At 40.2% G+C, this 23,075-nt stretch overlaps 2 protein-coding genes across 3 annotated transcripts; one reads left to right on the plus strand and one right to left on the minus strand.

The window, feature by feature from the left end:
- Positions 1-504: 504 nt before the first annotated feature.
- Positions 505-13,074, minus strand: BBS12 (Bardet-Biedl syndrome 12). The gene is made up of 3 exons (XM_055550566.1): positions 12,901-13,074; positions 4,731-4,793; positions 505-2,720 (listed from the first exon to the last, which is right to left on the minus strand). Exon 3 carries the CDS (start codon positions 2,702-2,704, stop codon positions 578-580), a length of 2,127 nt encoding a protein of 708 aa, XP_055406541.1. The 5' UTR covers positions 2,705-2,720; positions 4,731-4,793; positions 12,901-13,074; the 3' UTR covers positions 505-577.
- A 111-nt stretch (positions 13,075-13,185) lies between these two features.
- On the plus strand, positions 13,186-17,350 carry LOC129629587 (centrin-4). Of its 2 annotated transcripts, XM_055549668.1 has the most exons (6): positions 13,186-13,361; positions 14,060-14,199; positions 14,507-14,647; positions 15,792-15,920; positions 16,511-16,648; positions 16,833-17,350. In XM_055549668.1, exons 2-6 carry the CDS (start codon positions 14,137-14,139, stop codon positions 16,920-16,922), a joined length of 561 nt encoding a protein of 186 aa, XP_055405643.1. In that variant the 5' UTR covers positions 13,186-13,361; positions 14,060-14,136; the 3' UTR covers positions 16,923-17,350. The 2 variants fall into 2 exon arrangements, with proteins under 2 accessions (XP_055405643.1, XP_055405644.1); XM_055549669.1 differs by lacking the exon at positions 14,060-14,199 and having other exon boundaries at positions 13,189-13,361.
- The last annotated feature ends 5,725 nt before the right edge of the window (positions 17,351-23,075 follow it).

Below are 23,075 nucleotides of genomic sequence, written 5' to 3' on the forward strand. Positions count from 1 at the left end.
AGAGTGAGTTGTTGGAGGCTCTCCACCGTGGGCTCTGAGTGACTGCATACATTCTCAGTGTGCCATGGCCCAGCTTTAACCAGCTCATGTCTCAGGCTTGTGTTTACATGTTTCAGGCATGAGGAAACAACTACTGTTGGACAAAGAACAAGATGTTTCTGCTTACTATAAAAGCAGTAGCGACCCCAAGCTCAATGTTCTTCTGCTATAACACAACACACTGAGTGTGCTGGTTTCCATCAGTGGCCCTTTTGTTGCTCTTGTGGGACTTAGAGAAATGGGGACCTGACATAGACCAACCCAAAGCTCTGGGTACTGCTTTTGCTGTGAATAATAAAAGTCTGTCTCTGATCCAACCATCTTGTGTATTCTGTAGCATTCCATGAAAAGTAACAGGCTAACTTGTGAGATTATAAGTAGGGTGAAATCTCATATCCTGAATAGTTATTGATACATATCAATTATCTTCTTCTTGGCAAAAGCTGACATTTCAGACACTGAGACTTAACTACTGGAAAATTTATTATTAGCATGACATGTTACCAAAGACAATTTTCCAAAGACTTAGCCAATAACTTTACAAAAATAAAAAGCCTTCTGATTCCTGTGAACTTTTCTGTGTGTGTGCAAGTCCAGTGATAATTTCATTATCTGTCTGAAGTACTAACAGTACTAAATCCAGAGCTCGGCGCCATGCCTCAATCTTTGGTGTAACAACATCATAAACTCTTGGAATTGGTTCCAGCTTATCTGAAATGCCTGAATTTAAAATTACACTATTAAGTTTACTATATTCATTCAAGATGTAAGATGAAGGAGAGCCAGAGTCTGCAGCATTTTGTAGGTGACACTGAATGGACGTGGCGGCTTCAGAGTCTGATGAGTAAACGGCAGTGTTACGCAGGAGAGCTGAGAGGTACCTGTGCCATCCATCTGCCAGGCATTTAAGCACCGTAGGTCTATACAGCGCTGCAGATGAGGCCAGCCAAGAGGAAGTGTTATGCAGCCACCCTGAACAGTCTTGATTTCCTTTATTCACAGACTGTCCTGCGAGACTCTGAAGATGGGTAAGACACAAAATTTCAACTGCGCCACCTCCAAGGAAGACCTTTTGCTCTTTCAGAGCATAATACAGACGAGAGGCACAAGTCCAGAACCTGTCTTCTTTGGTTTGCATCTGGGCAATGACTGGGCTGGTCAGCACTACTGTAACCAAATTAATTCCTTCTGTTTTTAACACGACTGCCATTCTGCTGATCCCATCTACAGTGTCAGAGGGAATGCTTCTCCACGTGGTCACAGACACCCCACTGCCCACACAGTTTTCATTCACGTGTGTGAGGTAGGCCACCTGCACTGCTCCCGAAGCCTCTGCGAAAGCCTGCAGCACACTGTCTTGCATGGATCCAATTACCAGCCGCTTACTATTTGTGCATTTTTCAGCTAAGCGTTCAGACACATTTCCTCGTGCCAGCACAAGGTTCACGTTGAACTTGATTAACACCTGTAATACATGATCTGTCCACAGTTCTTCTGAGCTGTCTTGTTGAACCTTCACGCTTTCTGACACTGTTTTAATATTTGCAGGCTTATTAAATCCCAGATGACGGTAATTCTCAGTGAGGTCACCCTCAACAAGAACTACACGGACTGGCTGATTCTGAAATTCCTTGACCAGAGTAGCACTGGACATTGACACAACAGTGATGTATCCTGGACAGACACAAGACAAAGTGTCAGGTAAGCCCGGTAAGCAGCAGGTGAAGATTCTTGAAATGTCAAAGGGGAATAGCATGGTATGGCTGCCTCGTTGCCTGCCTGCATTCTGATGCTGCAGCTGTACTGCTTCGTCCACTAGCCACATGCTGCTGGGGTCTCCGTGACTCAAACCCACCTCCAACTCTGCCAGATCACTACATCTGTAAGTCTTTGGAGCAGCTGCACTAAGTTGTTCTAGAAATCCACCTGGCTTGCTTATCCAATGATGATCTGTCCTACTAAAATGTCTACTGTGGGTCAGGACTGACTTTCGGCAGTGGGTGTCTGCAAACAGGTTGTTTTTCCGAGTTTGAGGAGTTTGTGATGTGTTCTCATCTGCTTCAAACTTAGCCTGAAGCCTAAACAGTTGAGTTGATTTAACAGGTCTCCCAGAAAGACTGCAGAAGGCCAGTGACTGAGAGGTAACATCTTTGAGATCATGCTCTTTCTGGACCAAGCCAGTACCTGAAGGGATTTGTAGAGAAGGGTACAAGCTGACACTAAGTCCAGAAAACGTTTTTGTGCTGTCTATATGGTCATATACACTGTGGACAGGTACTTGAAGGGATTCTACCTCTTCAATGCATGAATTCAAGCCTTCTGACATCACAGACGCTATTAATGAAATGGGGACACCCAAATGAAGACATTCTTCGGCAGCACTGCTCCATGCACCAACAAGAAACAAAAGCGTACTGGTTCCAGTTCTGTATGTGTTGTTTTGTGCCTGAATTGTTTCACTGAGAAGTTGTCCCACTGCACTGGTTAAATCCAAACTTTCAAGAAGCCTTACTGTTGAGCTAATTAACACACTTTCATGGCACTCTTCATCTATAATAAATTTGGATGATTTTACTGGGCCTAGGAAAGTTCTTCCTGTTTCGGCAAATGAGGAAAGTTGTTGCAGTCCTGTGTGCCTTCTTTTGTTTAGGACCCTGCAATCCATCACCAAGAATCATCATCTGCAAATAAAATTAAAACTTGGAACTTTATTCAGGGTACTTCAGGGTTCTAAAAGATGCTTATTAAAAGGAAAATAAGATATAGTTCCTGCTTTTGAGGAGTTTCTGATATATGTAGTTTCCATTAAATATGGCCAGTGCAATGACATAGCATTAATGATAAAGGCATGGGTGTGTGGAGAAGAACACTTCATTCAATGGGGGAAGTGGATTACAAAGCAGGCAAGAGGCAGTACTTTCAGAAGAACGTAATGCTGGACATGAATAATTTGAAATAATTAGCAAGCTGAAGGAAGTAGTAGTAAATGAACTATATGTGACAAAAACAATTTATTGGGATAACACACATAATTTAGTTTCATGGGAATATAAAGCAAGTAGTAAGATGAAGCAATAGAAGGAAAGAGACTGGATCATGAAAGGTAGTAGGCGCCGTGTCAAACCTGATCCTACTTATCATGGGAAAATATGGAAGTGTTTTAAGGGGAGAAGAAGAAGAAATACCTTGATGTAGTGTTTGAAAGCACATACTCTGAATCTAGAAGTCTGGGTTTGAACTTGTCTCTACTGCTTAAACTGTGTGGCCTTCAGCAAGTTTCTTAACATCTCTGCCCTATTTTCATATCTGAAAAATGAGGATAATAACAGAATCTACTTCACAGGGTTATTATAAGGTGTTAAGTGAGTAGACAGTTCTTAGAATAGTGCCTGGCACATAATTAGTGCTTATGAGTACTTGCAATAATAATAATATATTTATAACATAAAATTAAGCAAAAGATATTAAAAATAAAATTAAAGAATATAAAAATAATAACTTTATTATTATTAGTGCTCTGGATATATAACCAGTCTGGTAACAGTGTAGACCACTGATTGGATGGGTGCCAGACTGGGGGCAGAGTGGCCATGGTTATCCAGATGAGAACTGTGCAAGAGGGATGGAAGTGAAAAGATGGATTTGGTTATTGATTAGAATATGAGGTGGGGGAAGCAAGTACTATTTAAAAGGAAGTTCAAGAGCAATTAGACTTTTTCACATAATATTTCAGAATTCACACCTAAAATTAGAGGAAGAAGGTATAAGAGGAAGTCTTTAGTCCAATAAAAGAATTTTTTAACAAAGTACCCTCTAATTGAAAAGCCATCTGTAATAAAATAACCCGAGTTGTGAGGTACAAGCTCTTAAAGTACTAGAGCTAAAACTGAAGATAACATACACTTCTCTTCCAACTCTAAGCCTTTAATTTCTTTAAGTATATATTTTTTATCACAATCGTTTAAATTCAAAATGTCAAAAAGCAAACAACTCTCAGAGTTTTGCTTTTCCTCTAATGCGGGTCTCGACACTGGTAAATTTGTTCCTATACTACCTATACTACTGAGATGCATTCTCTGAAGCTGAAGAGTACTACAGTTCAGATACACCTCAGGATCAGCAGGAAGCCACAGCATAACTGATACTCAACAGCAGCTTCCTACAGGCTTTTGAGGGCTAAGGAGAAAAGCCAGTATGGCCAAGGAAAATATATTAATATAACAAATCGTTTGAACTTGGCTTCAAAACCTCTTCTGTGAAATTTTCAATTCTGTAAAATAAAAATAAAACTATTGATATATTCAGTTATGTCTCTAGACAGCATGCTGAGACCCATCCTGTCTTACAGTTCCCTGATTTTACCATATGTTTGCTGTCCTTTACCCCAGACAGGGAAGACTGAAGGCAAGAGGAGAAGGGGCAGCAGAGGAAGAGATGGTTAGGTGGCATCACTGACTCAATGGATATGAATCTGCACAAACTCCGGGAGATTGTGAAGGACAGGGAAACCTGGTGTGTTGCAGTCCATGGGGTCGGACAAAGAGTAGGACACGACTTAGAGAATGAACAACAAACCCATGTATCAATTCTCTACTTATCCAGTTTAAATTCCCATTTGCCAGTTATTACAATCACTCTCTAGTATATTCTCCCTCAAAGCCCTTGTCTTTCGTTTGGTTCATCTTACTCACCTTGCAAAACCACTAAGCTTGATGAAATCCAACTCTGTCTACTCCATGCTTACATTGAGGCAGCTGAAAATAAACAGAGAAACAAACAACCACGCTGACTGGTGTCATTTTAAGTTCATGACTTCAAACTGATAAGTGGCCCTTAATACTGCCTGGCAATCTATTTTTGTAATCCATTTTTTTTTATTGTTATTAGGTTCTATTTTTAAAAGTTTCATTTACCCCTGAGTACAAAGGATATTTCATATTTCTTCTAAAAGCTTTATGAAAATTTATAAATTTATTGAAATTTATAAAAAATTCATCGAACATAAACTTAGCCATTTTAAAGTACGCATTTCAGCGGCACTTTGAACATTCATAGTGTTGTACAATCACTACCTTTATCTTGTTCCAAAACATTTCCATCATCCCCCAAGAGAAAACCCTGCGGTGTTAAGTAGTCCCTCCCTGTACTCTCAGCCGCACCAGCCACCAACCTGCTTTCTTACCTCTACAGACTTACTTATTCTGGATATTTCATATAAACAGAATCATATAACAAGGGACCCTTTGTGTCTGGTTTCTTTCACTTAGCATCATGCTTCTGAAGTTCATCCGCACTGAGCATGTGCCAGTATTCCATTCCTTTTTATGTATGTAGGTCGGTGGCTATCATTTTGTTTATCCATTCATGGGCATTTGGATTGCTTCTACTTTTGGATTATTGTGAAAAGTGATACTAAAACATCTGTGTGCAAGTGTTTGAGTATCTGTTTTCAATTCTTTGGTGTAGGTACACACCTGGGAGTGGACATCTGGTAATTCCGTATGTTTCTGTGGAACTGCCAAACTTTTCTGTAGCAGCCAAACCATTTCACTTTCCTACCAGTAATGTACAGGCCTTTAAATTTCTCCACACTCTTGCTCTATTAGTTTTCTAGGTCTACTTTACCAAATTACCCACAAATGGGTGGCTTAACAACTACACATATTTACTATCTCATGGTTCTGGAGCCTAGAGGTCTGAAATTAAGGTATCTGCAGGGCCACACTCCTTTTGAAGGCTCTAGGGAAGAATCCTCTGTGCCTCTTCCAGCCTCTGGCTCTTCCCAGAGGTCCTTGGCTTTGCCAGCACAACGCCAATCTCTGCTTCCCTTTCACGCTGGTTGCTTCAGAAAAATTTGTTGAAAAGATAAGCTTGAAAAGCCAAAACTTGCCTTTTGCTTTTGTTTTTCATTTCTAACACATTTTGGGAGCTTACTAAGTAGAAGGCAGTTTACCTGCATCACAGAATGTAGTCTTCACAACAACAATATGATTAACCTTTTACTGTACTGTAATTAACAGACATATCTACACTACCATTAATCTATTTTAATTATGTACAAAATGAATAATAAATAATATATAAAATTTTACAGCTAGTAAGAGAAAGGTTAAGAACTAAAATCCATGTTTGTCTAATGCCTAAGTCCCAAGTTATTAACTACTCTACAATACTGCTTTCTGGGGGCCCCTCTACCCAGCATGATAGTAACTCACTCTCTTTTGTAGAATCTTCCACTGTACTTCCCACTTCAAAGCTTTTATGCTTTCTTCCAAGCCTTGTTCATACCCTTAACATGGATAGGCCTTTTTTTTTTTCCTCTCAGGTGTCTGTGTCTCTGTTTATGGTTTCTGGACTATGCTTTCTATACTGTGCTTGTTTATTTGGCTCTGGGCATGTGGGATCTTTAGTTGGAGCACAAGAATTCTTAGTTACAGCACAGTTCCCTAATGAGGGATCGAATCCAGACCCCCTGCATTGGGAGCTCAGAGTCTTAGTCACAAGACCACCAGGGAAGTCACTCTATACTATGTTTAAGTCACAGAATGTCACTGACTGTAACCATGCTGTGCTCAGTTGTGTTTGACTCTTTATGAATCAGAAATGGCAACCCACTCCAATATTCTTGCCTGGGAAATTCCATGGACAGAGAAGCCTGGTGGGTTACAGTCCATGGGGTCACAAAGAGTTGGACATGACTTAGTGAATGAACAACAACAACAACTAAAGTACTTGGTTTAGAACACTAAGACATGCAAAGCTTTTCAGGAGTTGGATTTTAAAAAAATTAATGTCTTCTGAAAAGGTATGATCAGCTACAAAATCAAGAGTTTGCCTAGCTCCAATCCATACAATGTGCGAGACCCGGGTTCAATCCCTGGGACGGGAAGATCTCCTGGAGAAGGAAATGGCAACCCACTTCAGTATTCCTGTCTGGAAAATCCCATGGACAGAGGCGCCTGGTAGGCTACAGTCCATGGGGTCACAAAGAGTCAGACATGACTGAGCGACTTCACTCACTTTAATTCATTCCCAATACAGTCTAATTATTTCACTCCACTGTTTAAAATCTCCAACCTGGAAAATAAAGCTTTTATACCTGTTACAGGAGTCCCTTATAAAAATAATTTGAAATCCTTTCACTCCTCTGTTTAGAATTCTGCAAAGCCTTCCCATTTTACTCAAGTGAAAGTGAAAGTCAAAGTCCTTACAGCATGCTAAGAATCTGTACTTCTCCCCTTTACCTCTCTGTCTCCTACTACTCTATCCCTTGATCATTCTGCTCTGGCCTCCTTTCTGTTCCTGGATCATGTAAGGCATGCCTCCTACCTTAGTGTTTCTGTTCTGCTTCTTCTCTCTTTCTGGGATGCTCCTCTCCAAGAAATCTATGGTCTCACCTCCTTTATATTTATGCAAATATCCCCCTTTCAACAAGATCTATCCTGAATACCCTATTTAACAATGCAAACTCCTCTTTTCCCTTATGGAAATCCCTACATTCTGGACTCCCTTTGCTAAGTCACTTCAGTTGTGTCCGACTCTGTGCGACCCCATAGACGGCAGCCCACCAGGCTCCCCCGTCCCTGGGATTCTCCAGGTAAGAACACTGGAGTGGGTTGCCATTTCCTTCTCTAATGCATGAAAGTGAAAAGTCAAAGTGAAGTCGCTCAGTCGTGTCTGACCCTCAGCGACCCCATGGACTGCAGCCTTCCAGGCTCCTCCGTCCATGGGATTTTCTAGGCAAGAGTACTGGAGTGGGGTGCCATATTGCCTTCTCTGGGACTCCCTTTATCTGCTCTAATTTTTTCCCCATAACATTCAGTTCATTTCAGTTCAGTCACTCAGTCATGTCTGACTATTTATGACTCCATGAATTACAGGCCTCCCTGTCCATCAACAACTCCCGGAATTCACCCAAACTCATGTCCATCGAGTTGGTGATGCCATCCAGCCATCTCATCCTCTGTCATTTCCTTCTCCTCCTGATCCCAATCCCTCCCAGCATCAGAGTCTTTTCCAATAAGTCAACTCTTTGTATAAGCCAAAGTATTGGAGTTTCAGCTTTAGCATCAGTCCTTCCAAAGAAATCCCAGGGCTGATCTCCTTCAGAATGGACTGGTTAGATCTCCTTGCAGTCCAAGAGACTCTCAAGAGTCTTCAACACCACAGTTCAAAAGCATCAATTCTTTGGCACTCAGCTTTCTTCACTGTCCAACTTTCACATCCATACACGAGCACTGGGAAAACCATAGCCTTGACTAGACGGACCTTTGTAGACAAAGTAATGTCTCTGCTTTGGAATATGCTATCTAGGTTGGTCATAACTTTCCTTCCAAGGAGTAAGGGTCTTTTAATTTCATGGCTGCAGTCACCATCTGCAGTGATTTTGGAGCCCCAAAAAATAAAGTCTGACACTGTTTCCACTGTTTCCCCATCTATTTCCCATGAAGTAATGGGACCGGATGCCATGATCTTCGTTTTCTGAATGTTGAGTTTTAAGCCAACTTTTTCACTCTCCACTTTCACTTTCATCAAGAGGCTTTTGAGTTCCTCTTCACTTTCTGCCATAAGGGTGGTGTCATCTGCATATCTGAGGTTACTGATATTTCTCCCAGCAATCTTGATTCCAGCTTGTGTTTCTTCTAGCCCACTGTTTCTCATGATGTACTCTGCATAGAAGTTAAATAAGCAGGGTGACAATACTTGACATACTCCTTTTCCTATTTGGAACCAGTCTGTTGTTCCATGTCCAGTTCTAACTGTTGCTTCCTGACCTTGAGAAATACAAATTTCTCAAGAGACAGGTCAGGTCGTCTGGTATTCCCATCTCTTTCAGAATTTTCCACAGTTTATTGTGATCCACACAGTCAAAGGCTTTGGCATAGTCAATACAGCAGAAATAGATGTTTTTTCTGGAACTCTCTTCCTTTTTCCATGATCCAACGGATGTTTTTGGTCTCTGGTTCCTCTGCCTTTTCTAAAACCAGCTTGAACATCTGGAAGTTCACGGTTCACATATTGCTGAAGCCTGGCTTGGAGAATTTTGAGCATTACTTTACTAGCGTGTGAGACGAGTGCAATTGTGCGGTAGTTTGAGCATTCTTTGGCATTGCCTTTCTTTGGGATTGGAATGAAAACTGACCTTTTCCAGTCGTGTGGCCAGGCCTATCACCTTATAAAATAGTACAGTATACTTATTTAATTTACTATCTATTGACTATGTCCCTCTCTTGGAAAATAATTTCTAGGAGGGCAGTTTTAGTCAGTGATGTACCCGATATACTGAGAACACTGTCTGACATATTACAAGTACTCAATAACTATCTGATAGGTGAATAAATGAACAGTTTTCACCACATTTATTATCTCATACTTGAGTACAGAAGTGAAACAAGATTAAACAGATGCCATTCTCAGCATTCCTCAACCATAAATTTAAGGTTCAGCCACCCTTAGAGTCAACATAATTCTTATTTGGCACTTAGTTGAGGCCCTTTAACTGCTTCCAAAATGTTCCTCCTTTACATGGTTGTCAGAAATAGCTTTGAAAAACACAAACCTAATCAGATCATTCCACTGCCTAAAAACATTTATCTTAGAAAAAAGAATCTTTATGCCTAGTTTGGTATATCTGACTTCCAGCTAATTTTTAAGACTAATCTCTTCCACCTTTCCTTATAAACCCCATGATCTCACCACACTACAACACACACGTACATTCATTTTTGCACATATTATCCTCTACTCTGAATATCCTACCCTTTCTTCACCTTGGCAAATGCTATACATCTTTCACGACCTAAGGCAAATGCCTCACTTTTTGGTACAGCTTCTTCCAATTGCTCAAGGAGTAGTAGTACCTCCTTCTTTGGCTGCCAAAGTACTTTCTATATACATCTACTAAGGCACTTAGCATCCTAAATTAAAAATCGTGTGTTTATGTCTGTGCCTTTCTCCCCCACTACTCTGTAGGTTCCCTGTCTTCATTCATCTTTATACTTTACACTCAGTTTCTTTCAAACTCACCCAATAAATGGCATAGTATGTGATACACAGAAAGCATTAAATAAATTTAGTATATTTAAGAGTTATATGGGTTTAATATTTTTTCTAGATTAATATTATTAATGTTCTAGAGTAAAATTAGATTAGTAACAGCTATTTTTCAATGCCGAGTACTTCCTAAGACCTAGAAACCTTGCAATCTATACTCATAATTGAAAAATCATTTTCACTATAAGTTAATATCCCAAATATAAAAGCCTAAATTAAAAAATGAGGCAAAAACAGGTTAACACATTACTCAGTCTTTAAACTGCCAAGAGATCCAACTTGATCCAGCAAAGTCTAAAAATTTGAATTGTTTCTACTTGGTCATTATTCATTTCTGATTTCAGAAATCCCTTTAATACTAGTTGTAAAGATGAACTGTATGTCCTTGAAACCAATCAAGAGCAACTTTCTCAGTGAGATTAATGGCCTGAAAAATCCATATATAGTATAATTAAGTGACTGAACATTTTCCTTGATTCACAAACTATCTTGAATTTGCATCATTTTAATTTCCACTGGGGTAACTTTACACATAAAAATCACTTCTAATATTAGAACAGCCCACCTATTTTCCAGAATCCTAATGAGTTGTTTTTTTTTTTTCCAGTCAATGATTACAATGCTTGTAAGGTGCCTGGGATATAATGTAAACAAAACAAGATGTTGGCTTTGGAAAACGTGCCATGTTTCTACTTACTGAAATAGGAGAAGTGATTTGGGAGACTACTTCAAGAATATACTTTGCACATTTTTCTTTCCTTCAGTTAAGTTCAGTCGCTCAGTTGTGTCTGACTCTTTGCAACCCCATGAATCGCAGCACACCAGGCCTCCCTGTCCATCACCAACTCCCAGAGTTCACTCAGACTCACAGCCATCGAGTCAGTGATGCCATCCAGCCATCTCATCCTCTGTCTTCCCCTTCTCCTCCAGCCCCCAATCCCTCCCAGCATCAGAGTCTTTTCCAATGAGTCAACTCTTCACATGAGGTGGCCAAAGTACTAGAGTTTCAGCTTTAGCATCATTCCTTCCAAAGAAATCCCAGGGCTGATCTCCTTCAGAATGGACTGGTTGGATCTCCTTGCAGTCCAAAGGACTCTCAAGAGTCTTCTCCAACACCACACTTCAAAAGCATCAATTCTTCGGCGCTCAGCCTTCCTCACAGTCCAACTCTCACATCCATACACGACCACTGGAAAAACCATAGCCTTGACTAGATGGACCTTTGTTGGCAAAGTAATGTCTCTGCTTTTGAATATGCTATCTAGGTTGGTCATAACTTTCCTTCCAAGGAGTAAGCGTCTTTTAATTTCATGGCTGCAGTCACCATCTGCAGTGATTTTGGAGCCCAGAAAAATAAAGTCTGACACTGTTTCCACTGTTTCCCCATCTATTTCCCATGAAGTGATGGGACCGGATGCCATGATCTTCATTTTCTGAATGTTGAGCTTTAAGCCAACTTTTTCACTCTCCACTTTCACTTTCATCAAGAGGCTTTTGAGTTCCTCTTCACTTTCTGCCATAAGGGTGGTGTCATCTGCATATCTGAGGTTACTGATATTTCTCCCGGCAATCTTGATTCCAGCTTGTGCTTCTTCCAGTCCAGCGTTTCTCATGATGTACTCTGCATAGAAGTTAAATAAGCAGGGTGACAATATACTGCCTTGACGTACTCCTTTTCCTATTTGGAACCAGTCTGTTGTTCCATGTCCAGTTCTAACTGTTGCTTCCTGACCTGCATACAAATTTCTCAAGAGGCAGATCAGGTGGTCTGGTATTCCCATCTCTTTCAGAATTTTCCACAGTTTATTGTGATCCACACAGTCAAAGGCTTTGGCATAGTCAATAAAGCAGAAAGAGATGTTTTTCTGGAACTCTCTTGCTTTTTCCATGATCCAGCAGATGTTGGCAATTTGATCTCTTCAAGAAGATAAGGGAGATAAAGGGAAAACCCTATGCAAAAGTTAATTCTTCCTGAATCCAGTGTTGGAGAATCCAGTATGATTTTTAGAAGTTACTCTAGAGAAGGCACTGCAGGAGGTATAGAGTCCAGGCGTGTAAGCAATTAAGCGTTAGAAGTTTTAATAGACTATCACCTCTTCATTCCTACTCCCCAAACTTAAGCTGGCCCCTGACTAGATTCAGACCTGGGCTGAACCAGTAAGTCTGGCCCTCTGGACAAGAATTTGCTTTGGACATCTAAATCTCGACGGTTAATGAGTCAAATGGATTATCAGGCTACCTACGCTGGACTCAAGTGAGGATCTCCGCTGGAAATGGTTGGAAAATCAGCCAAATTTGGCAAAAAGGAATAATCTTCCCAATGGAACAGTTGAAGGTGATAATGTGGTGGTGGTGGTGTGTGTGTGTGTGTGTGTGTGTGTGTGTTTTGGCGGTGGGGGGAGGGGCAGTAGAAAAGGCTGATAGCGATTATGCGTGGGTCCAACGTGCAAAGAAACGCTACAACACAAGTAAAAACTCTTTCCTATGCCGGGAGTTTTCATGTGAATGCCAAGGGCCCAGGCACACAGCACGCCTCTCCTGTAAAGAAATGTTGCCAACTAGGCCAGAATCCCGGCAAACCACGGAGGAGGGAAGCGGTTAAAAAAGTCAAGGCCCGCACACTGTGGAGGCTGAGAGACGTCTAGCGGCGCAAGCAAAGGGCAGTCCCCTTCGACTCTGGTAATCTGGCCGGATGATAAACCTAAGCCTGGACCAATTTACCAGGCTCTAGAGCCTCATCCTTTCCTCCAGGCCCAAAGGGTCAGAAAAAGAAACAAGAGCTCCCTCACGTCTCCACCAAAGACTTACCATTTGGTAGAAACACTTTGCTACTAATCTCGCTTTCGTCTCCATCCCTACGAGACGCTCCCCGACGTTCTGCTGGCACTGGAAAGCCAAAACGCCAGGGTAAAGAACCTTCCCTTATGCCTCGTGTTTTGCGCAAGCGCGCGGCGAGCTGGATGGGCTGGTAGTTTTGGTTGCTAAGATACCAGACTGAAAGTTCCCCTTAACGGTAGGCGGGTAAAGGCAGACCATTACGCTACTGGTAGAGACTAGAGAGAGGGGGCGGGCCTCGAGGGTCTTCTTTTCTGACTATTGGGTGAAACAGCTGTCAGTCAGTGGGGAAAAAAGCCTGGCTAGGCGGGGCTGCAGGAGAGATCGGCGAGAGCGGCCTTAGCAACGGTTTGCTGGCGGTGAGCTACTGCTGGGCAGCTCGGCTGGCGGGTAAAGCTAGGAGGTTCCGGCCGGGGGCGCCGGTTGGAGACATGGTGAGTGCGAAAGTGCAACTTCTTACTGGGGCTGAGGCTGAAGTTTCTCCCTGAAATAAGGAAGTTCTGTTTGGTTTTTGAAATGTATTATTCGCCTCCTTTCATTATCCTCGAGTGTCATTAGTAACCCCTCCATTCGTCGCCCAATAGAAGCGCAGTGTCCGTGGCTCTAGGGACGGAAGAGCGGTTCTCCAGTTTATTTTTTCCTCTCTTCAACCCCAGCAACCGTTTTACCAATGGCGTTGCAGACAGGAACCACTCGCTAGCCAGAAACGAGTTGAATACAGAGAATAAGAGGCTTTAAAACTGTTGAAGGATATGGGCCCCTCTAGGAAAGACATACAGAACCCTGAAAAAACTGGCCGGGGAAGCTACGACCTCTGCCATTGGAACTACTGAAGACCAGACCAGTGTAGCTGCCGTCCAGGCATGAAGAATGCGCTGCTTCCACGACCAGCTCTTAAGATATGTGAAGCTGGTGTCTAGATACACAGTGACATGGAATCTCTGATACTACTGCCTCTTATCCCAGAGCTGAAGACATGATACTGAAATGAGGCTGCAGCAGAAAATGGCAGATAGCAGGAAGATGACCTCCATCTTCCCTGGATATTGATAATTGGTCCAACCTTTATTCTTCTCCAGATCCCTGGAGTAATTTTTTTAACCTGAAAAATGTATTTTTTTTCATTTCCCAGTCTTCAATATAGAAAAGTACGTGAGAAGGTGGGAAAAGATACGATGTTTCAATCAACCATATCTCATACATTTTATTATGAGACTTACAGGCACAGATGAAAGTAAATATGCCTTAAACACTGCTGTTTGGATATACCAAGTAAGGCCAATTTTTTCCCATATAACATATACTATTCTGGCATGTCTTCTTTGCCTTTTCTGCTTCTCAAAGGGCACTAAGTTGAAAGAAAACCCCAAGATGTAAAAAAGAACCAGGCTTTCCAGCAAGATATATATTTATAACTAAAAGCATAAATGTTAGCAAAGGGAAAGGGGAAAATTCTTGAGGTTCATTATATGGAATAGGATGCTTGACTATGTTTATTATACTTAGTTCATTAATTCTGGTTCTGGTACTTCTCCCAGTTACACAGTTTATCTTTCACCCACATGTGTATTTATTACAGGCATCCAGACCAAGTTCAGACCAATGGAAAAAAAATGCAGCAAAAATTGAATTGAATGAAACTCAAAAGCAAGAAATTAAAGAGGCCTTTGATTTATTCGATGTTGATGGGTCTGGAACCATAGATGTGAAAGAACTGAAGGTTCTGAAATTACTTCTAATTCTGAAACATTTGAAAAACTTTATCATTGATTTGTTGCAATCTTTAAGTCTTTCATTAACAGTAGCTTTCTGAAAGCTTGATATAAAATCTCTTAAGTGCAGACACCTACCCCTTTAGTGTGTAGATCTGGCCTACACTAACCGAAATAGTATCTTGTTAAGCATTTTACTCTTGTTTTATGAATGAGTAGGTCAAAGCCTTAGTGATAAAGAACCTCCTTGCCAATTCAGGAGACATAAGAGATGCAGGTTGATCTGTGGGTTGGGAAGGTCCCCTGGAGGAGGGCATGGCAACCCACTCCAGTACTCTGGCCTGGAGAATCCCATGGAGCCTGGCGGGCTACAGTCCATAGGGTCGCACAGTTAGACATGACTGAAGTGACTTAGCACTCACGCACACAGGCCAAAGCCCATCATGAGATTGGAACCTAAGCATGCTGACCTGACTTTCTAGGTTTAAGCTGCTGCTGCTAGGTCACTTCAGTCGTGTCTGACTCTGTCCAGCCCCATAGACAGCAGCCCACCAGGCTCCCCCATCCCTGGGACTCTCCAGGCAAGAGCACTGGAGTGGGCTGCCATTTCCTTCTCCAATGCATGAAAGTGAAAAGTGAAAGTGAAGGCGCTCAGTCGTGTCCAGCTCTTCGCGACCCCATGGACTGCAGCCCACCAGGCTCCTCCATCCATGGGATTTTCCAGGCAAGAGTACTGGAGTGGGGTGCCATTGCCTTCTCCAAGTTTTAAGCTGCTGCTGCTAAGTCACTTCAGTCGTGTCCGACTCTGTCCGACCCCATAGACAGCAGCCCACCAGGCTCCCCCGTCCCTGGGATTCTCCAGGCAAGAGCACTGGAGCGGGCTGCCATTTCCTTCTCCAATGCATGAAAGTGAAAAGTGAAAGTGAAGTCGCTCAGTCGTGTCTGACTCTTAGCGACCCCATGGACTGCAGCCCACCAGGCTCCTCCGTCCATGGGATTTTCCAAGCAAGAGTACTGGAGTGGGGTGCCATTGCCTTCACCGAGGTTTAAGCTAGTCCAGAGTAAAAAAGAGAGACTGTAGTAATTAACAGGTAATTTAAGAGCTAGGAATGAGACTGTGGCCTATTATAACTTATCTACTTTCTATTTCAGATTGCAATGCGCGCCTTAGGATTTGAGCCTAAGAAAGAAGAAATTAAAAAGATGATAGCTGAAACTGACAAAAAAGGAATTGGCACCATTAGTTTTGAAGAATTTTTTGCCATAATGAGTGTAAAAATGGTATGGTAGTGATTTTGTTTTTCAGTGAAATACAAGCAATAGCCTTCTACATTTTTTGGCTGGAGCAATCAGAAGAAAATATAACCATCTTTAAAGATGGGTAGGATTTAGACAGATAGGCATAACAAGATTAAAGACATTTTCAGGGTAGTAATGAAGACTGTCCAGTGTGAGAAGAGGATTTTTGTTAGGAAATAATAAGGATAGAGAGAATGGGGCCAGAATTTTGAAGCCTTGAAATCAGCAATTTATTGCCTCTTTTTCTCAGACATAATCCTAGAGAGCACTGAATGAGACAACATCCGTATTGTCTTGGAGCTTACATATTTGATAAGGGATCTCAGTTACCTGAGGTCAATAAGAGATAGATTCTCTTTGTCACTCTGTGGCTCTTCCACTTAAATAAACCCTGAGTTTCAGTACCTTGAGGGCAGATGTGAATGCTCTGGCATAATTGCCAAAAGTCAGAAGAGCAGTAAATAAAGCTCAGCCTACCTGCTATATTTCTGTTCTAGACCTCAAAGACCTATGCATCTAGACTGATAAATAAATGAAAGACTAATGACATTTAGTTGTTTCTGTTTTTAAAGAGTGAAAAGGATGAAAAAGAAGAAATACTGAAGGCTTTCAAATTATTTGATGATGATGATACAGGAAGTATATCACTGAACAATATCAAGAGGGTTGCTAAGGAACTAGGGGAAAATTTAACAGATGATGAACTTCAGGTAAATTTCACTTATTTGTATAATTATAATTTATAATTATACAATTTATATAATTTTTAGTTATATTCTTACTTTGGTTATATTAATAAATTTAAAATTTGGTTTTGAGTGTGTATTTGAATGTTCATTTATATCATCCCTTTTTAGTAGATTTCACGTATCCTATTTACCTTTCATTTTACAGGAAATGCTTGATGAGGCTGATCATGATGGGGATGGAGAAATAAACAAGGAAGAATTTTTGAAAATGATGCAAAAGACCACTCTTTATTAATGCTGTCTTTTGTGCCTTCTGGAAAGTTGTTAACAAGTTTGTATTTGTTGTAAGTTCCATAATAGCTGAATGTATTCATTTTCAGTGTTTATATACACAAACTCTTGATGTCTAATCCATGTGAGAAGTTACATGTTGCTACCAGTATGTTGTTAAATCTATAACATCAAGAAATAAAATATAGTGACTTCCTTAAACTATGAATCTGAAGAACAGTATTAATTACAAGTGCTGTTTTTAGAGCTCCAGGTTCTAAAACTTAGATTTTTTTTAATTTATGGAAATTGGCCCCACATCATATGAATTTGGCAATCCAGCCATTACTTTCCCTATTATTTTCCTTTTGTGCAACTCTAAAAATGAACATTTGCTTTTTAACTGATTATTCAGATATGTAAAGTCTTAAATAAAACTGTCTGGCAGCTTCATTATTTGCTAATTTTCTTATAAAGAAATTTAAAGCAGCACTTACATCATCCAGATTTTCCTACACATTTCTTTAATAGCTGTGTCCCTAGGACAGGTGCTAGAGATTTTACTTATGTTGTCTCAGTTATTATGTAGAAGCAGTACTAAACACACATACAGTATTAACTCCATCCTACTACATATGAGAAAACTAAAGGTCAGAGAACTTAAATTTTAAAATTGCTAAAGATCTCAGAATTCACTTACTTTTATCCCAGAACAAATTAAAACTTACCTGGTTTTCCACATTTTCCTTCCTCTCCTGGGAGCAAGATCAAATCCAACAGTAGAGAGATAATTTAAGAACCTGCCATAAAGGTGGTTGACATTAGAGTAATGCTTACTAAAAGAAAAATCATCTCAATCAGTAATCAACATCAGAGATTTTTGGATTGTCTGCTAGTAGAAAGGGTTATGAAGGATCCAATGAATTAGATGTGGATCTTACCGTGTCTAAGTTGGCTGGTAGTTCCTGAGGTAGGCATCTTCTGAAGTGGTTCTCAATGATCCTAGTTTCCTGGTATACCTGCCCTTGTGTAATCCCTTTGTTGAGGGTAGGTGGAGTAGATCTAGTGAATGGCTACTAATGAATAGAATATGGCAAAAATCATGGGCTGTCTCTTCCAATATTAGGTCTTAAAAGCCTGTGACTTCCCTCTACTGGCACTCTCCTGCCCTTTTTTTTTTTTTTTTTTTGCTTGCTCTGGTGAAGCAAGCAGCTGTGTTTTGATCTGCCCTATGAAAAGGAACACATAGCAAGGAGCTAAGCATTGGAGGAACCTAGGCTTTCAGTCTGTCAACAAAAAACTGAATCCTGCCAGCAACCATTTGAAGGTGCTTGAAAATAGATCCCTCTCTAGTTGATCTTAGACTGCAGTACCTGTTGGCACCTTCATTACAACCAGTGAGAATCCTTGAAGCAGAGAATTCAGTTAAGCCATGTCTGAACTCCTGAACTTCAGAAACTCTGAGATGATAGAGGTTGTTTTAAGCTACTAAGTCTTGGAATAATTAGTTACATAGCAAGGAATAACACAGTCCCTCATCTTGAAGCTCTGGTGTTGACATCTTACCTGTTGAATTGCTTGATATACAAGTAAGTAAGAATTAAAACTATCCATACTAAAGAATTGATGCTTTTGAACTGTTGTGTTGGAGAAGACTCTTGAGAGTCCCTTGGACTGCAAGGAGATCCAACCAGTCCATCCTAAAGGAGATCAGTCCTGAATATTCATTGGAAGGACTGATGTTGAAGCTGAAACTCCAATACTTTGGCCACCTGATGCAAAGAACTGACTCTTTACAAAGGACCCTGATGCTGGGAAAGATTGAAGGCGGGAGGAGAAGGGGACAACAGAAGACAAGGTGGTTGGATGGCATCACCGACTCAATGGACATGAGTTTAGAGAACTCCGGAAGTTGGTGATGGACAGGGAGGCCTGGTGTGCTGCGATTCATGGGGTCACAAAGAGTCAGACATAACTGAACTGAACCGATACTAAATAAAAAGAAGATTAATTAGACTTATCAAATGAGAATATAACCATATAGCAACACCATTTATTAGGATGTTTCTGTTTTCTGACTACTCACTTTCAACCACATATATGAAACTCAGCAAATTTTCTCCCTCATCTTTGTAGCTTGGTGCCTTAGTCTGTTTGGGCAGCTATAACAACATACCACAGAATAAACCATAGAAATATCTCTCTCATGGTTTGGAAGTCCGGAAGTTTGAGATCAGTCAGGACAGCATGGTCAAGTAAGGGCTTTCTCCATTGGAGGCTTTTCATTGGAAGAGGTTAGGGAGCTCCGTGGGATCTCTTTTATAAGAATGCTAATCCTATTCATGAGAGCTCCACCGTCATGACCTGATCATTTCCCAAAGGCCCCACCAACAAATAGCATCACCTTTGGGGGTTAGGATTTAAACATATGAGTCCAGGATTTGGGGGTGGGGGAGGCACACATAAACATTCAGACCATAGCACTTGGATATTAAGAGAACTTCAGGCCACCAATGAGCAGACTCCTAAAAATTTTCTATTAAAGGTTGTTCCTGCAACCCTGAAGCTGACGCTCAAATGACCCTTTCCTCAGAGCCATTGATTGTTATAAACGTCCTGGAGTTCTGATTGATATTTTAGTTGCTAACAAGCAGGTTGTTGGCAGTGAAAGTAACTACTGGGCTTCAGGCAGCACTAAAATAGGGGATGATTTCAAGGCTGGTACTGATAGAATCTTGGCAACTATAAAAACAGACTAAAAACAAACATCAAAATGGATGAAAATGCATATTGGATGGATCACAAGCAGACCTGGGAATAAGCAGCAAGCCAAGGAAACAAGAATATGTAGCAAAATCTAAACAATTTTTTAATTATTAAAGAAATTGAATCTGAAAATTAAAATATTTCTACAAAGAAAACTCCAGTTCAAAAGAGTGTGTTGGTGATTTCTGCCACTCAATGAAGAGAAAATTTAATTTTTCCAGAGAACAGAAATAGAAATAACTCTTCCAAACTTGGTTTGTGAGGTTAGCAAAACTTTTTTACCAGAAGCTACAAGGACAATGCATTTTTAACCAAGATAGGTTTGTTTCAGAAAAACAAGATTTGTTTAGCATTTGAAACTTGATCAATGTAATTAATGTATCACATTTTAGAATAAAACCCAAAAATCATGTAATCATTTCAGTAGGGAAAAAAGTGTTGCACCTGATAAAATTTAAACTCTATTCATTATAAAAGCTGTGGCAAACCAGGAATAGGAGAGAATTTCTGTTAACTGTATGAAGGTATCTTCAAAACCTTAAAACACCATCTTAATTGCAAAACATTCAAACCTTCCTCTCTGAGCTGAGGATTAAGAACAGAATATCCTTTATCGCTAACTTCTGTTCAACACTGTACTGATGAGCTAGTCAGCAGAGGAAGAATAAAGTTCTTTTTATTTGCAGATGACATGATGTATACACAGAATATTCAAAAGAACTTAGACATTGTTGGATGCAAGGTGGTTATATTAAATTCAAATATAAATACAATTGTATTTTCACATACCAGGTACAAATAACAAAAATGAAAAATTTAAGCGACTAATATAATAGTTTTTATAAAAATTTATATATAAATTTATAAAATAAAATATAAATTTATATAAAAATATAAAAATCCCATGGGTAAATCTAATGAAGATACAGAAGTCTTCTATATCAAAATTTATAAAAGAATATGGAGATGAAGACTTTAATAAAAAGAGGAATATTAAATTTTGTTCATGGATTAAAAGACTATATTATAAAGATGCCAGTTCTCCCAGTATTGATTATAGATACAGTGCAAACAAAAACCTAGCCTGTGTGGAAACTGACAAGCTGAATCTAAAATTTATAGAAATCCAAGAGGTCAATACACACTTGAAGAACTAGGTGAGAGGACTAGCTTGCCTGAATATCAAGATTTACTATAGAGCCACAGTCGATGAAATACTGTGTGATTTTTTTGTTATTGGCCGCACCTGCATACCATGCGGATCTTAGTTCCCTGACGTGGTATCGAACCCATGTACCCTGCAGTGGAAGTTCTGAGTCTTAACTACTGGACCACCAGGGAAGTCCTATAAAATAGTATGGGGTTGATTAGGAAAGAGGAATGAACCAGTTGAATAGAACAGAAAGTCCTGAAACAGAATAATACATTGATTTAAGAGAAATCATGACTCTGCACATCCGTGAGACATTTTCATTATAATGAATGGCTCTGAGTCAACAGAATATCCATAAGGAATAAAAGAAAACATGATCTCAAACTCCCATATCATGCATTAAAATTAATTGTAAATGATTGCTGATCTATATATGGAAAGAATATAAAGCTTTCAGGAGATAACCTAGGAAAATATCATCATAATCTTGAAATCAGATTCTTAACTAGGATGCAAAAAAGCACTAACTTTAAATGAAAATAAATGGATAAATTGGACTATATTATAACTAAGAACTTCTCTTCATAAAAAGAAAATATGAAGGGACTTTGTTGGCAGTGCAGTGGTTAAGCTTCCAAGCTTCCACTGCAGGGGTTTGGTTCAATCCCTTGTTGGGGAACCAAGATCCTACATGCCACATGGTGTGGCCAAAAAAAATAAAAAATAAAAACCAACAAGACAGAGAGAATATGAAGACGTAAGCTACTAAGTGGAAAGAGATATTTTCAATAAATATACCTGACTAAATACTTGTATGTAGAATATATATAAATAACTGCTTAAAAATCAGGAAGAAAAAGATGTCCTCTTGTACTCAGTCATGTCTGACTCTTCGTGACCTCATGGACTGTAGCTCACCAGGCTCCTCTGTCCATTGGATTTTTCCAGGCAAGAATACTGGAATAGGTTGCCATTCCTCTTCCAGGGGACCTTCCCAACTCAGGGATCGAATGAACCCACATCTCCTGAGTCTCCTACATTGGCAGGTAGATTCTTTACCACTGAGCTACCAGGGAAGCCTCAAGAAAAAGATAGCCCAATTTGAAACAAAGAGCAAAAGACTTAAGCAGACATCTTAGAAGGAGATACTCAAGTGGTCAAAAACCCATGAAAATTAATCAAAATAAGGAATGTTTTATGCTGAATAATGGCCTCTCAGGAGATATCCTTGTTCCTGAAAAATATGAATGTTATTGTCTTCTATGACAAAAAAGGACTTTGCAGATACAATTAAGGATCATGAGACAGATTTCCTGTATTATCTGGTGGGCCCTAAATGTAATCACAAGTGTCCATGTAAAAGAGAGGCAGAAGGACATTCGACACATAGAAGAGTAGGCAATGCAACACTGGAGGCAGAGTGACATGGCTAAGGAATGCTGGCAGCCACCAGGAGATGGAAGACTTAAGGGGTGGATTCTCACCTGTTAGCAGTGTATCCCTGCCAACTTCTTAATCTTGGCCCAAAAACCGAGTGCAAATTTTTGGACTCCAGAACTGTGAGAGAATAAATTTGTTACTTTAAGTCATCAAGCTTATGATAATTTGCTTCAACAGCCACATGAAACTAATACAAGGGCCATGCAAATTAATGCACCATGAAAGCATTGTAAATCTACCAGAATGGCTGAAACCGAAATAACCAGTCATTCCAAGTGTTGACAAGAATGTGAACCAACATGAATTTTCAACTACTGCTGTTAAGTGTAAAATGCTTCAACTGCTTTGAAAACAGGTGGCATTATTCAATAAAGAGGAACATATGTTATGATCAGCATGCGTTCCTAGGAACATATCCAACAGAAATGTGTGCACCTATGGGCCACAAGACATATAAAAAATGCTCATGGTAGCAGTATACATTATAGCCCAAAACTAAAAATATTCTAAATGTCCATCAATAGTAGAATGTATAAAAATACATTTATATAGTTATCTATCTAGCTGCTGCTGCTGCTAAGTCACTTCAGTCGTTTCCGACTCTGTGTGACCCCATAGATGGCAGCCCACCAGGCTCCCCCGTCCCTGGCAAGAACACTGGATTCTCCAGGCAAGAACACTGGAGTGGGTTGCCATTTCCTTCTCCAATGCATGAAAGTGAAAAGTGAAAGTGAAGTCGCTCAAGTCGTGTCCGACCCTCAGCGACCCCGTGGACTGCAGCCTACCAGGCTTCTCCATCCATGGGATTTTCCAGGCAGG

The sequence above is a fragment of the Bubalus kerabau genome, chromosome 16 (assembly GCF_029407905.1).
Source record: "Bubalus kerabau isolate K-KA32 ecotype Philippines breed swamp buffalo chromosome 16, PCC_UOA_SB_1v2, whole genome shotgun sequence".
Lineage (NCBI taxonomy): Eukaryota > Metazoa > Chordata > Mammalia > Artiodactyla > Bovidae > Bubalus > Bubalus kerabau.